General features: G+C 35.8%; 1 protein-coding gene across 6 annotated transcripts in view; it reads right to left on the reverse strand.

Annotated features, from left to right (window-relative positions):
- Positions 1 to 614: 614 nt before the first annotated feature.
- ZC2HC1A (zinc finger C2HC-type containing 1A) overlaps positions 615 to 14,658 on the reverse strand; it is a 57,196-nt gene continuing 43,152 nt past the window's right edge. Inside the window, exons 8-11 of one of the 6 annotated variants that reach the window (XR_010410632.1) lie at positions 12,035 to 12,151; positions 8,291 to 8,398; positions 4,438 to 4,664; positions 1,257 to 1,374 (exon numbers count right to left, since the gene is read on the reverse strand). Coding sequence is in view for 5 of the 6 variants with exons in the window: in XM_064588171.1 (XP_064444241.1) it covers positions 1,209 to 1,374; positions 8,291 to 8,398; positions 12,035 to 12,151 (391 nt within the window). In the remaining variant the exon portion in view is untranslated. The other 5 variants (XM_064588171.1, XM_064588173.1, XM_064588174.1 and 2 more) reach the window with 5 other exon arrangements.

Here is a 14,658-nt window from a genome sequence, read left to right on the forward strand (position 1 = left end):
TTTGTGAATGTTTAATTACATAAGTCAGCTGTGCATTAAAGCAGTGCATTTTCAGTGGTTTTTTTTACTGTGATGTGAATGGTGTTTCAGTATTAAACACTAAAAAGAAAATATAAGAGGAAACATTAGATAGTCTCTTAACCAACTCATCACTACATCTAACTATACTTCAAGGGAAATTAAAATTAAAAAATTAAAATACTTTTTACCTGCATTCCCTGCAGTAATGATTAATTATCCAAATTATTTATTAGGGTGAGGTGGTTTATTTTAAAATCCATTAAAATAATTTTTTCTAAATTCAGACACAGAAATAAACATGTAGAATTTTGCAAGGAATCTTGTGCCTCTTCTATTAAATAATTATTTTCAAACTTCGCAAAAATAAGGAAGTAGTAAATTAAAACTCCTCAGACATGAGGGTATGAAAAAGAAAAAAGTGAAATATGGAGACACAATTAGAAATAGATAGAATATACATTCAACTAAACACACAGAGGTAAAAAAAAAAAAAACCTTCAGTTATAACTGGAATAAAATACATTTGTATTTTTCAGTCTTGTGTCTCTGAAAAGGAAATTGCATAATTACATTTTAAGGAATGAATAAAGATCTCTAGATTATATAATTAATGATATACCGAGTAAAGGACATCATAGACCTGTAGAGGTTTAATTCCTTTCTTTTTTTAATATTTATAAAATTAATTGTTAAAGAGCTCTACAGGAAAATGACCTTACATAACTAACTGTAACTGAAAATACTCTCTTCATTTCCAAAATTCCAAGCATCCCATCCTATACTATGTGAAAATAGGCACCGATAATAAAAATGTTTGTTCTGATTTTTTGCTCAAAGTAATGATCATTCTAAAGCTTGAAGGGCTGAGCACTAGCATTTGATTTTGTGAAGGTATGCTTAATGTGCAATAACAACAGTAACAGTTAATGATTCCACTTGAAATTATTTTCTGACAGATGAGTATTTCCATAAATGGCACAGTTTGGGGTATCAGGTATTTATTATATACAGTATATGTACACATTTATATACACACACACATTACACAGCCAAAGAATTATGCTCCAAAAATTGCTGAAAAAAGTATTTCGAATAATTTTAGCATAAAATCCCTAAAGGAAATGTTTAGCTGTCCAAGGTGCAACAGTCATAAGATTCTGGACTTAGCTTTTTCTTTTGGGGTCTATTCACAGAACCATTCTTCGAATGCCACATTCACAACAAAACTTTGCCCATTCTACAGGGTATTTAGTCCCACACTCATGGCAGAATTTTGGTAAGTGTCCTGTTGAATTTCCTTCCATGCCTTTAACATTTCCGCCATTAAGTGAAGATATATAGTCTCCATCTGGCCTGAAGGAGTACAGGAAGAAAAGTAGAAACACAAAGTTCTTGTCAGTAGTTTTCATAACCCTTAGAAAACAGTACTTAATACTAAGTATAAGCAAAAGCTTGCTTAACCTCAGTTTTAATATTTTTCTAGTTCAGATTTTAAAAATCCCTTTTAGTTAATAATGAAATTCTAAATATTTTCTTTGGCACTATATTTGTCCCTGTTTATGAGAATTTTTCCTGGGCAAATACCACCACACTTTCCATTTGTTCAATGTACTAGGCATATACTACAATGGGGATAGAATGGAAATTTATAGTGTCCTTTGTGCAAAACCATCTCTAAAGAGAAAACTAGAACCTCGCCCTGAGGAAAGATGGATGTCTTTCCTCCAAATATATACTGTAATAAATATGTACATATTATTATACATATTATAAAACAACATATACATAACTTCTCCCAATGTGTCATGCTATTTTCACTGTATCCATGGAGTCTTTTCACTCGAATTCTCATCACTATCATCAGGCTAAATCTTGTTAGGTCCTTTGCTCTAATTTAGTTATATACACTTAAATTCTTTCATCCTTCATCCCCTGTACTGTAACCCTCATGGCTCTGGACACTCTCCCTGCCACCCTAAATTGTGTCACCCTTTGCTTTCTTGTTTTCCATCTGACATGCGGTGTATGTCATTTCTGTTACGTCTTGTCTTCTCCATAAGACTGTGAGCTCCCCCAAGTGCACTGATTTTTATCTGTTTTGTTACTGCTCTTTGTCTAGGATCAAGAGAAGTACCTGACATAAACTCATCTCTCAGTAAATATTTTTTAATGAGTCAGTGAATGAATGAGTAATACATGAAGAAGATAAACAAAGCAAAATATTTGGTCCTTTTAAAATTGATCAACAGATCAACCTTTTAAGATTGATCAACAGAAAAGGAATAAACAATATTCAGAATGAAACAAGGATATAACTACAGATATAGCAGAGATTTAAAATTATAAGCACAAGGGGCGCCTGGGTGGCTTAGTCGTTAAGTGTCTGCCTTCGGCTCAGGTCATGATCCCTGGGTCCTGGGATTGAGCCCCGCATAGGGCTCCCTGCTCTGCGGGGAGCCTGCTTCTCCCTCTCCCACTCCCTCTGCTTGTGTTTCCTCTCTCACTGTGTCTCTGTCAAATAAATAAAATTAAAAAAAAAAATTACAAGAACAATTCTATGCTAATAATTTGAAACTTAGATGAAATGAAACATTTCCTAGAAAAATATCTTATGAAAACTGATTTCAAACAAACTGTAACACTAAACAGACATAATCATTAAAGTGATTGAATCAGTAATTAACATACTTTACTCCTTATCACGTGGGCACGTGCAGACACACACACACACACACACACTGGACTCATGATAATTTTACATCATAAGTTCTAGGGGTGCCTGAGTGGCTCAGTCGGTTAAGTGTCTGCCTCTGGCTCAGGTCATGATCCCAGGGTCCTGGGATTGAGCCTGGCATCAGGCTCCCTGCTCAGTGGGGAGTCTGCTTGTCCCTCTTCTTCAGCCCCTCACCCTACTTGGGTTTTCTCTCTCTCCATCAAATAAGTAAATAAAATATTTTAAAGAAAAAAACATGGTAAGTTCTACTAAACTTTTCCAGCAGAGGGAGGTGAAAAACAACATTCTGCAATTTCTTTTCAAAGGTCGGTAAAACCTTGATATTCAGACTAATAAGAGAATATAAAAATATAATCAATTTTACCTATTAACTTGGAAATACATATAAATCTCCAAGAATTTTAGCAAACACAATCTACAGACATATGCAATTCAAAACACTTTAGATTTATTCCAGAAAATAAGATTGACTTAACATTAGAAAATCTACTAATATAATTTAAAACACAAATAGATTAAAGGATTTAAAATACTGGTTTTATATATATGATATCCAGTAAGATTCACCACCTATTTTTCATTTAAAAAAAAAAAAACACTTAGAAAATTAGGAATAGAAAGGAATGTCATTGACAAAATGTATTTAACAGAATCCTTTATCAGTCTTCATATATAATGGTGACATTTAAGAAGCATTTTCTTTAAAAGCAGAAATGTCACAAGAATGTCAGCTATAATCATTTCTATTTTAATCTATAATATAACGTAAGGAGAATTCTTTCTCCGTTTCTGTGGACACATCTGACTTTGGGATAACTGCCTAGCTTTCTTTAATGAGAACCTTTAAAAAGGTGGAATACCAGCTGTGTTTCCAGGCAGCAGTGCTTGTACGCAATCCACGGGAATTAGACATCCCTCAGGACACCTGAAAGCTACGTCTACGGGGCTGTTACAAAAGAAACTGGTTCCCTTTGGGAACATAGAATTTCCAATTAAACTATCCTACACCCACCTATTAAGATCTTGTTCTCTGGGGTGCCTGGGTGGCTCAGTCGTTAAGCGTCTGCCTTCGGCTCAGGTCATGATCCCAGGGTCCTGGGATCGAGCCCCGCATTGGGCTCTCTGCTTGGCTGGGAGCCTGCTTCTCCCTTTCCCACTCCCCCTGCTTGTGTTCCCTCTCTAGCTGTCTCTCTCTCTCTCTCTGTCAAATAAATAAAATAAAATCTTTAAAAATAAATAAATAAAATAAAATAAAATAAAAAGATCTTGTTCTCTCACATCTACGCTGTCACTTGGAAGGCCAAAGAAAATCAGCTCCAGGACTGGGGCAAGGGCTCCCAGGAAAGAGAAACACCCGACACTGCCTGCTTTCATTCCCTATTTCCTGTAAATAATCCCACTGTCATATTTTAGCATGCGATTACCTCTAGCCGAGCCCAAGACAACCTCTTGATGGACATTTCAAGAGTACTGGTGTAGAGGAAGAGGCATGAGGAGAGGGGAAGGAAAAGTTGAGTTTCTAAAGCTCCGCTCTGCCCAAGTCCAAGAAATCGCCTCCTCTCTCCCACAATGACATTAAAATCCAAGACTTTAAGTAGGGAAGATCAGTCAAAACCTCAAATGTAAGTTCAGTGTCAGGGTTAATTTACCAATCTGACCCCTCGTTTCCTTTATTTACTTACCTGTGGAAGTTTCTCTAACTTTTCTGAGAGCTAAGCTACACATTCAAAAGGATATCTGTTCCATTTTGTGTAGCATTTTTAGGTGTTTTGGGTTGGAAGGGCCATCCAGAAAATGTAGTCTATCACACTTCCAGAAAAAGAAATCTGTGAGATTTCTTCATCTGTTATGGTTATAATTATTCCATCTGGGTAGGGTAGTAAGTCAAGTGAACAAGGTTTACTATCACCTATCAACCATTTAAAAAGAAAGAAAGAAAAGAAACAAACTAAAAAAGAATTCAAACTCATTTTTAATGTGATTTTTGCCCCTGCACTTCTTTTGTTGTCACTTCTTTGTCTACCTCTTTAGAAAGATAAGATGATCTTTTTATTCAAGCACATGTATTTATTAAGTTTTCCATTTTGTAAGAGAATGTTAATCCTACATTCAGCATGTATCCAAAACACATGGCTCCACACATATACAACATAATACAGCTAACTTCAGGACTCCAAGAAACATTACTTCTTTAATATTTAAAATGTATCAAAACCTTAGGTGAAACAAACAGTATTCATGAAAGAATCTACCTGCAAAGGTAGCAATTCACCTATTCCTTTATGGTTCTCATCCGTTGTTATGCATAAGCATCACTCTTAAAATTTAAAAAATCCAAACCAAAGAAATCAAAACCTCTCTGGGAGGCACGTGGACATGTTCATTTTTAGAAAGTCCCACAGAAGAAAGAGGAACCCTCTTACACTGTTGGTGGGAATGCAAGTTGGTACAGCCATTGTGGAAAACAGTGTGGAGGTTCCTCAAAAAATTAAAAATAGAGCTACCCTATGACCCAGCAATTGCACTCCTGGGTATTTACCCCAAAGACACAGATGTAGTGAAAAGAAGGGCCATATACACCCCAATGTTCATAGCAGCAATGTCCACAATAGCCAAACTGTGGAAAGAGCCAAGATGCCCTTCAACAGATGAATGGATAAAGAAGAGGTGGTCCATATATACAATGGAATATTACTCGGTCATCAGAAAGGATGAATACCCAACTTTTACATCAACATGGATGGGACTGGAGGAGATCATGCTAAGTGAAATAAGTCAAGCAGAGAAAGTCAATTATCATATGGTTTCGTTTATTTGTGGAACAGAAGGAATAGCATGGAGGACATTAGGAGAAGGAGGGGAAAAATGAAGTGGGGGAATCGGTGACGGAGACGAACCATGAGAGACTATGGACTCCGAGAAACAAACTGAGGGTTTTAGAGGGGAGGGGGGTGGGGGGATGGGTTAGCCTGGTGATGGTATTAAAGACGGTACGTATTGCATGGAGCACTGGGTGTTAGATGCAAACAATGAATCATGGAACACTACATCAAAAACTAACGATGTACTGTATGTTGACATAACATAATAAAATTAAATTAAATTAAAAAAAAAAAAGAAAAGAAAACCAAAACAGGTGGTATCACAATTCAGGACATCAAGCTATATTACAAAGCTATAATCATCAAGACAGTATGGTACTGGCACAAAAACAGACACATAGGTCAATGGAACAGAATACAGAACCCAGAAATGGACCTTCAACTCTATGGTCAACTAATCTTCAAAAAGCAGGAAAGAATATCCAATTGAAAAAAGACAGTCTCTTCAACAAATGGTGCTGGGAAAATTGGACAGCCACATGCAGAAGAATGAATCTGGACCATTTCCTTACAGCATACACAAAAGTAGACTCAAAACGGATGAAAGACCAAAATGGATGACAGACCTAAATGTGAGACAGGAATCCATTAAAATCCTAGAGGACAACACAGGCAGCAACCTCTTCGATCTCAACCATAGCAACTTCTTACTAGACATATCTCCGAAGGCAAGGGAAACAAAGGCAAAAATGAACTATTGGGACTTCATCAAGATAAAAAGATTTTGCACAGCAAAGGAAACAGTCAACAAAACCGAAAGACATCCGAATGACATATCAGATAAAGGGCTAGTATCCAAAATCTATAAAGAACTTACCAAACTCAACACCCAAAGAACAAATAACCCAATCAAGAAATGGGCAGAAGACATGATCAGACATTTTCTCCAAAGAAGACATACAGATGGCTAACAGACAAATGAAAAAAGTGCTCCACATCACTCAGCATCAGGGAAATACAAATCAAAACCACAATGATATATTATCTCACACTGGTCAGGATGGCTAAAATTAACAAGTTAGGAAATGACAGATGTTGGAGAGGATGAGGAAAAGGGGAACCCTCTCACACTGTTGGTGGGAATGCAAGCTGGTACAACCATTCTGGAAAACAGTATGGAGGTTCCTCAAAAGCTGAAAATAGAGCTACCCTATGACCCAGCAATTGAATTACTTGGTATTTACCCCAAAGATACAAATGTAGGGATCCGAAGAGGTACATGCACCCCAGTGTTTATAGCAGCAATGTCTACAATAGCCAAACTATGGAAAGAGCCTAGATGTCCATCAACAGGTGAATGGATAAAGAAGATGTGGTATATGTATACACACACACACACACGCACACACACACAATTGAAATATTACTCAGCCATCAAAAAAATGAAATCTTGCTATTTGCAATGATGTGGATGGAACTAGAGGGTATTATGCTAAGTGAAATAAGTCAATCAGAGAAAGACAATTACATGATCTCACTCCTATGTGGAATTTAAGATACAAAACAGAGAATTATAGAAGAAGAGAGGGAAAAATAAAACAAGACGAAATCAGAGAGGGAGACAAACAATAAGAGACTCTTAATCCTAGGAAACAAACTGAGGGTTGCTGGAGGGGAGGTGGGTAGGGGGATGGAGTAACTGGGTGATGGACATTAAGGAGGGCACAGGATGTAATGAGCACTGGGTGTTATATGAGACTGATGAATCACTGAACTCTACCTCTGAAACTAATAATATACTATATGTTAGTTAATTGAAAGTAAATAAAATAAAATTTAAAAAATAGTAATAAATTATCCAGTGTCTCTTTATGAGAATTCATAGGCAGATTTTTGAGGTCTCAGGACTAGGTGTGCTTTCACAGAGAAATGATTTTTTTTTTTTTTAATACAACACGAATCATGTAACTAACTACTCCTATCTTCCCCTGTACTCTGGCCACTACAAAATTTGGACCCAATTTATGGCCAAAGGCTAGCCTATATACAGCGTATTATGACACATATTTTGTGGACTACACATATTTTGTGGGCTAAATTCATTCCTTTTTTTCCTTTATCTTTTAATTCTCATTTTTTCTTTTCATATTCTTTCATTTTTATAAAATATCGTATCTCACTGTATGTTGTGAATCTCTGTATATTCCCTTATACTTTCTGGAATAAGGATATATATAATATCTATACTAGAATGATTTGTTTTATGCTTAAAAACAGAGTGAATGTCGAAGTTGCACAAATACTGTGACAGATAAGAAAGGGAAGTACATGGATAATCACAAGCTCAGCAGGGAATTTAAATATATTTAAATGTTGCTGAAAATTACAATACCAGTTTAAAGGGTCTATTACTCAATTTGCAGAGGTAAAAATAATCATGTTGCACTTAAAATTAAGATATAAAACACAAATGAATGCAGTGAAACTGAAAAACTGTCCTCAAGCATTTACAACAATAATAACTACAAGGTCTAGAAAAATATTATTTATGCCCAAACTATTTAGTGTACAGCTTAAAGCCAAAATAAATCATATAGCAAAGGAGAAATCAGATTTTCTATTAATAGCCTGATAAATATTTTTGCATTTGGTCCTTAGAAGACTATATACATTATTTTTATTTTAGTTATTAGAATCTCAGAGCTAGACATACCTGGCTATGTAGCTCTCAGTATATGTTTTTCTTTTGTTTGTAAGAACACCTGAGGAAGGATTTCGTGCCAAACTAGGTGGTGTGGAATTTCGAGGTTTGATGTTAGTTCTAGAAGAGAGAAAGAGATGGCATAATGAAAAGGTACTGAATAGCAAGCATTTATTTCTTATATTGCTTATTTACATGATTAAAATAATAATTTGAAGCTGTAGAAAGGTGAATTCAAAAGAGTAAAATCCAAGTAATTATTTTAAATCTGAAAACAACAGTAGTTTAAACTAAGGATAAACCAAAGCATTTTGAATTTACTAACAATAACTTGATGGTAAATTAAATCAACAACAAAAAAAATATGCTTTACATGAAATTTTAAGTTAATAATTCTGAAAAGCTTCAGGTTTTTAAAAGTTTAAATCTATAATTCCCTCAAAATAGGTGTCTTGTTAAATGCCTATGAATAACTGTTAAATGTTATACATTATGAGATATGGTTAAAAACAAACAAACAAAAAACATTAGCTAACCACTTCAATAATTTTCAATTTATGAAAACCTGTTTTTGGAAATAGCAACTAAAATAAATGGGTTAATATAATCTTCCCTTTTAAGACTTAATCTCACCAATTATACAGCCTAGGCTATCTGTTATCAGTAGAGTTGTTCTGGTTGGATCATCACTTAATTCCCTTTATGAAACTTCAGGAATCAAAGAAAGCTTAGAGGGCTGAATGATGGTACAATGGTAAAAGCGTAGGATTTGGGATTCAGATGAATCTAGATTCAAATCCCAACTGCTACTGACTAATGTGGAGATATTGGACAAACTGTATCAAGTGTCCCCCATTTCTAAAATATGACTATCATCACTTACCTTAGAGGAAGTTATGGATACCAATTGCAATTTATATAAACATTCAGAATAGTTAATGATGATGGTATTATTACTATTATGGCTATTGTTACTGTTCCTAGTTAACATTTACAAAATGGTGCTTATTACTACATTTGGTATAGATTTCTAATTGCTCTCATATATAAACTTACTTAATCCTCATAATAATCCAATGGATTAAGCAGTATTAATAACTCCATTTTAGAATGAGGCAACTGAGGCAAAGAGTTGTTAAGTAACTTAACCAAGGTGACATCCAGTATGTTGCTGAACTAAGGGTCATATGGTGAATAAAGAGCTAGTTCCCTCCCAGTCTTTAGAGATTTAGTCAAATCTTTTCATTTCAGAGATATGCAATACTGTGTTATATGAATAAGCAGAATACTTTTTAAAATTCCTTTAGATTGTAAGTTCTTAAACTATGGCTGAAATTCTTCCTCCTTATAAAGCAAAGTTGGAGAGTCTGAAAATTCTAAATAGCTACCTCCAAAATATATGCAGGTAATAACTACATTTACTATTTTTCAAATGTCAAATATGATGCCAGGTACTACGCATACTTCACTTGGTTTAATCTTCACAGGAATCTAAGAAGATATTATTCCCACTTTGAAGTTGAAGAAGAAAATCATATTAGAGAAATTAAGTAAGCTGAAAATCTATTACAAGGCCACAGTATTTGAAATTAGGTGGGTCATATTACAAATCTTATTATATTCAATATGCAATGCTGTCTGTTGTTCAGAGAGAGGCTGCTTTGAATACTTTGAATTTTTTCTAAACTTTGACAACAATCACCTTGGTGCATGAATGGGTTACCCTGGCCCTCTTCAAATGGCCACTGACAGTCTAAGCATGAGGTATACTCTACTCAACTCTTAAACAGCCCCCCTAGGGATGTTGTTGAATTGCTACGTACTTTTTTAGGAATTCAATCTCTAAAAAATCATTGCCAAACAATGGCGGTTCCTCCAGTAAGAGTCATTGTTAAGAGGAATAGGAAGGACACATTTTTTAATTTTTTGGCTCTAGAACAAAGCCTTGTTAGAAATCCTATCACTTTCATTTAATATGTAATGAGATACACAGATAATACAAACACACCTATGGATATACACACATAACCTCACCATATCAATGAAGTTATTCAAATAATTAGAATATAAAAATTAGAGAAAAATAAGATTATCAACAGTAATGATCATTACTAAATACCTATCATGTACTTTTAGTAACAATTTTAAGAGGTGGAATCTGAATGTCAAGAACCATTCTTAAGAGATTGGGAAGAACAGTCTTTTTATTTTTTTTTAAGATTTTATTTATTTATTTGAGAGAATAAGAGAGAGAATGAGAGAGAGAGCACATGAGAGGGGGGAGGGTCAGAGGGAGAAGCAGACTCCCCGCTGAGCAGGGACCCCGATGCGGGACTCGATCCCGGGACTCCAGGATCATGACCCGAGCTGAAGGCAGTCGCTCAACCAACTGAGCCACCCAGGCGCCCAAGAACAGTCTTGATTAGTACTTAAAACATGCTGTCCCAGTCTCACATGGTCAACACATTTTTGCTCCTGTTCAGATTTTGAAAAGTGCTACCCTTATTCTGTATCTGCAATCTGCTTGTTCTAGGTCAAAAATAACAAAAGAAGGTTTAATTTTACTCTACCTTACCGCTAATCAGTGTTTCTTTGAAATATGCTTCAGAGGGAATAGAGAACAACAGTACTAAGAAAAATGGCTCAGGGCACAAATTCTTCCTTCTATGATCTATCACTAACTACTTAAAAATAATGCACGGGTGCTGCTAATATTTTAAAGACTTCTCCCATCTTTATTTTATATTTAGCTAAATTAACCCTTCTTTTCATATGTGGTAAGACAATCCTGTAGTAGGAGTTGTTTTAAAAGTTAACTAAGTGAACTCTGTTTAATAATATATTTTTCAACTTTAATAAGTAATTAACCTGATTCAAATTTCATCATTTTAATCAGAGAGCTAGACTTGGTATTGGAGCCCTAAATCTAGAAAACCCTGAAGACTTCTGTGGAAGAGTTCCAAGGGGACTGTCATTGCTACTCACCTCTCTTTACAGCTTTTTGGGCCAGTACAGAGAGGAGAGTGTCCTTGGCAGTATCTTATCCTTTCCCCGTTTTATGTGGAATTTGTAGCAATTTAACCAAAAGACTGAGAATCCCTGGATTGAATGTTTTCTAAAATCTGTTTTCTGCCTTTTTATAATAATTAATCATCCTAACTAAAAAATAATAGAGCAATATTACATATTATGTATGGCATAATATCCCCTATACTCTTCTTTTAAAACATATTACTCCTAAGGGGTGCCTGGGTGTTGCAGTCAGGTAAGCATCCGACTCTTGATTTCAGCTCAGGTTGTGATCTTGGGGTCGTGAGATCAAGACCTGCGTCAGGCTCCGTGCAAGGATGGGGTCTGCTTGGGATTCTCTCTCCCTCTTCCTCTGCCCCTTTTGCCCCATGCTCTCTCTCTCTCAAATAAATAAATCTTTAATATATATATATATATATATATACACTCCTAAAAGAAAGCTTCATAAAGATAACAATCATTGAAGGTGACTGCTATTTCACCCCTCTACAAGGTAAAATTTAATAGAAATGTATGCTAAAAACAGCTTTATTTAGAACAGAAATGTTCATCTAACATCAAAGTGTTTTAAATCCTATAAAATTATTAAGCACTTCTTGGCTTATAAATGATTAAAGTAAGATTTTTTTTAAATATAGGAATGTATAAGTTTATAGTATTCAATTATATAAAGCCTTTAAGGAAATATCTGAAAAAGATTAACCAAACTGAGTTACAAATACTTACTTGTAAATGGGTAATAACTCATGTCTTTTGATGGCACTGTCTGATTTTGTATCACTGTCATACAACCTTTGCACATGTCTTCCAGTTCGAAGTGGAGGGCCTAACTTGTCCATCTTACTATTAAAATATATAAAGGTGTACCCATAAGGAGATTGCTACTGTTTGTTTCTTTATATTAAAAAAAATTTTTTTAAACATTATTCTGGTTCATCAAAAATCTACCCCCCAAGCTCTTAATTATTGGACTGCCAGGGTAAGGGCTGTCAAAAAGAATCCTAATCCTCAGATAGTTCAGACAATGTCCACTATTAGATATGAAAATTCTGACGATGCAGGCACCTGCCAGTTGTGATGAACATCCAAACAAATGCCACATTTATACACAGCAGGGCAACGGAATTAACAAAGAAACTTAAGAAGGACAACAATGTTTAAAATAAAATTTGTGAAGCTAGAAGTGAACTTAAAGTTATTACCCTGGTAAGTAAGACTGATCTGATGTTTCTTCTCATTGAGTTCACAAATAATCTAATTTTTCTCCTTCCCTGATTTCATAGTACCTTTCTCTTTTTTCTTATTATTTTATGATCTCCCCTGCATTTAAAAATTCCAAATATAAAGGAATCAAATAAATGATATTTATATCTTTAATTCTGACTTTCTAACAAAGAATGACTATTTATGAAATTTATACAGAGAAATATAAAGCATGATGGATAAAGAAGATGTGGTATAGGGGCACCTGGGTGGCTCAGTCGTTAAGCGTCTGCCTTCGGCTCAGGTCATGATCCCAGGGTCCTGGGATCGAGCCCTGCATTGGGCTCCCTGCTCTGCGGGAGGCCTGCTTCTCCCTCTCCCACTCCCCCTGCTTGTGTTCCCTCTCTGGCTGTCTCTCTCTCTCGGTCAAATAAATTAAAAAAAAAAAAAAAAAAAGATGTGGTATATATATACAATGGAATATTATGCAGTCATCAAAAGGAATGAAATCTTGCCATTTGCAACGGTGTGGACAGAACTGGAGAGTGTTATGCTGAGCGAAATTAAGTCAATCAGAGAAAGACATGTATCTTTTTTTTTTTTTTAAAGATTTTATTTATTTATTTATTTGAGAGAGAGAGAGAGAAACAGCATGAGAGGGGAGAGGGTCAGAGGAAGAAGCAGACTCCCTGCTGAGCAGGGAGCCCGATGCGGGACTCGATCCAGGGACTCCGGGACCATGACCTGAGCCGAAGGCAGTCGCTTAACCAACTGAGCCACCCAGGCGCCCGAAAGACATGTATCATATGACCTCACTGATACGAGGAATTCTTAATCTCAGGAAACAAACTGAGGGTTGCTGGAGTGGTGGGGGGTGGGAGGAATGGGGTGGCTGGGTGATAGACATTGGGGAGGGTATGTGCTATGGTGAGCGCTGTGAATTGTGCAAGACTGTTGAATCACAAATCTGTACCTCTGAAATAAACAATACATTATATGTTAAAAAAAGAAAAAAAAAAAGAAGAAGATAGCAGGAGGGGAAGAATGAAGGGGGGGGAAATTGGAGGGGGAGACGAACCATGAGAGACGATGGACTCTGAAAAACAAACTGAGGGTTCTAGAGGGGAGGGGGATGGGAGGATGGGTTAGCCTGGTGATGGGTATTAAAGAGGGCACGTTCTGCATGGAGCACCGGATGTTATATGCAAATAATGAATCATGGAACACTGCATCAAAAACTAATGATGTAATGTATGGTGATTAACATAATAAAAAAAAAGAAATATAAAGCATGATGTATGGAAAAAAACAGGGATGGCAATCTGAAAAATCACATGCAGAAATGTTAAGTGGCCATGCCATCTGAAGTTTTCTTAAAAAAAAAAAAAAAAAAAAAAACAAACAAACCAAAAAGTATAAAGGAGCTCCATCTGGAGGAAAACAGGAAAAACTGCAGGTCTGTAGAGATGTCATTGTTTTACATTAACAAAATAATTGAATCCTATATACTATTAACAACCAATATTCATTCACTGTAGGGAGCAGTGAAAATTAAATTAGGAGGGTAGGAGAACTATTTTAAATGACTAATGAATAACATATGACTGCTCATTAACTTAAAAAGGATACTCTTTTTAAGGGATGCTTGTTTGCTCCAATGCATTCTTCCACTAATTCATTAACTCTACAAACCCTGAGCACCTACTATGTATCAGGTACTCTGCTACATTCTGCTGATATCGGATATCATGGTAAATGAAACAGACCTGATGCTTGTTCTTATGGAATTTAGTGTCTAAAAAGAAGCTGTTCATTGCTCTAAATTATAAGGGTCACTACAGAGGGACACATTTTATTCATTTTTATGTTCTTTCAGTATCCGATACATATAGGTATTTTATTACAAAAGTTGTTACTAATACTTTGCAGATGGTGGTGCTTGCGTTAGATGTTTACATCACATTATTTAAAACATTTTAAAGTCTTTAAAAAATGCCTTCAGGGGCGCCTGGGTGGCTCAGTTAGTTAAGCGACTGCCTTCGGCTCAGGTCATGATCCTGGAGTCCCGGGATCGAGTCCCACATCAGGCTCCCTGCTCAGCGGGGAGTCTGCTTCTCCCTCTGACCCTCCCCCATCTCATGCTCTCT

This window comes from Mirounga angustirostris, unplaced genomic scaffold (assembly GCF_029215605.1).
Source record: "Mirounga angustirostris isolate CCGP_5_RB_7025 unplaced genomic scaffold, mMirAng1.0.hap1 SCAF_4, whole genome shotgun sequence".
NCBI classification, from domain to species: domain Eukaryota; kingdom Metazoa; phylum Chordata; class Mammalia; order Carnivora; family Phocidae; genus Mirounga; species Mirounga angustirostris.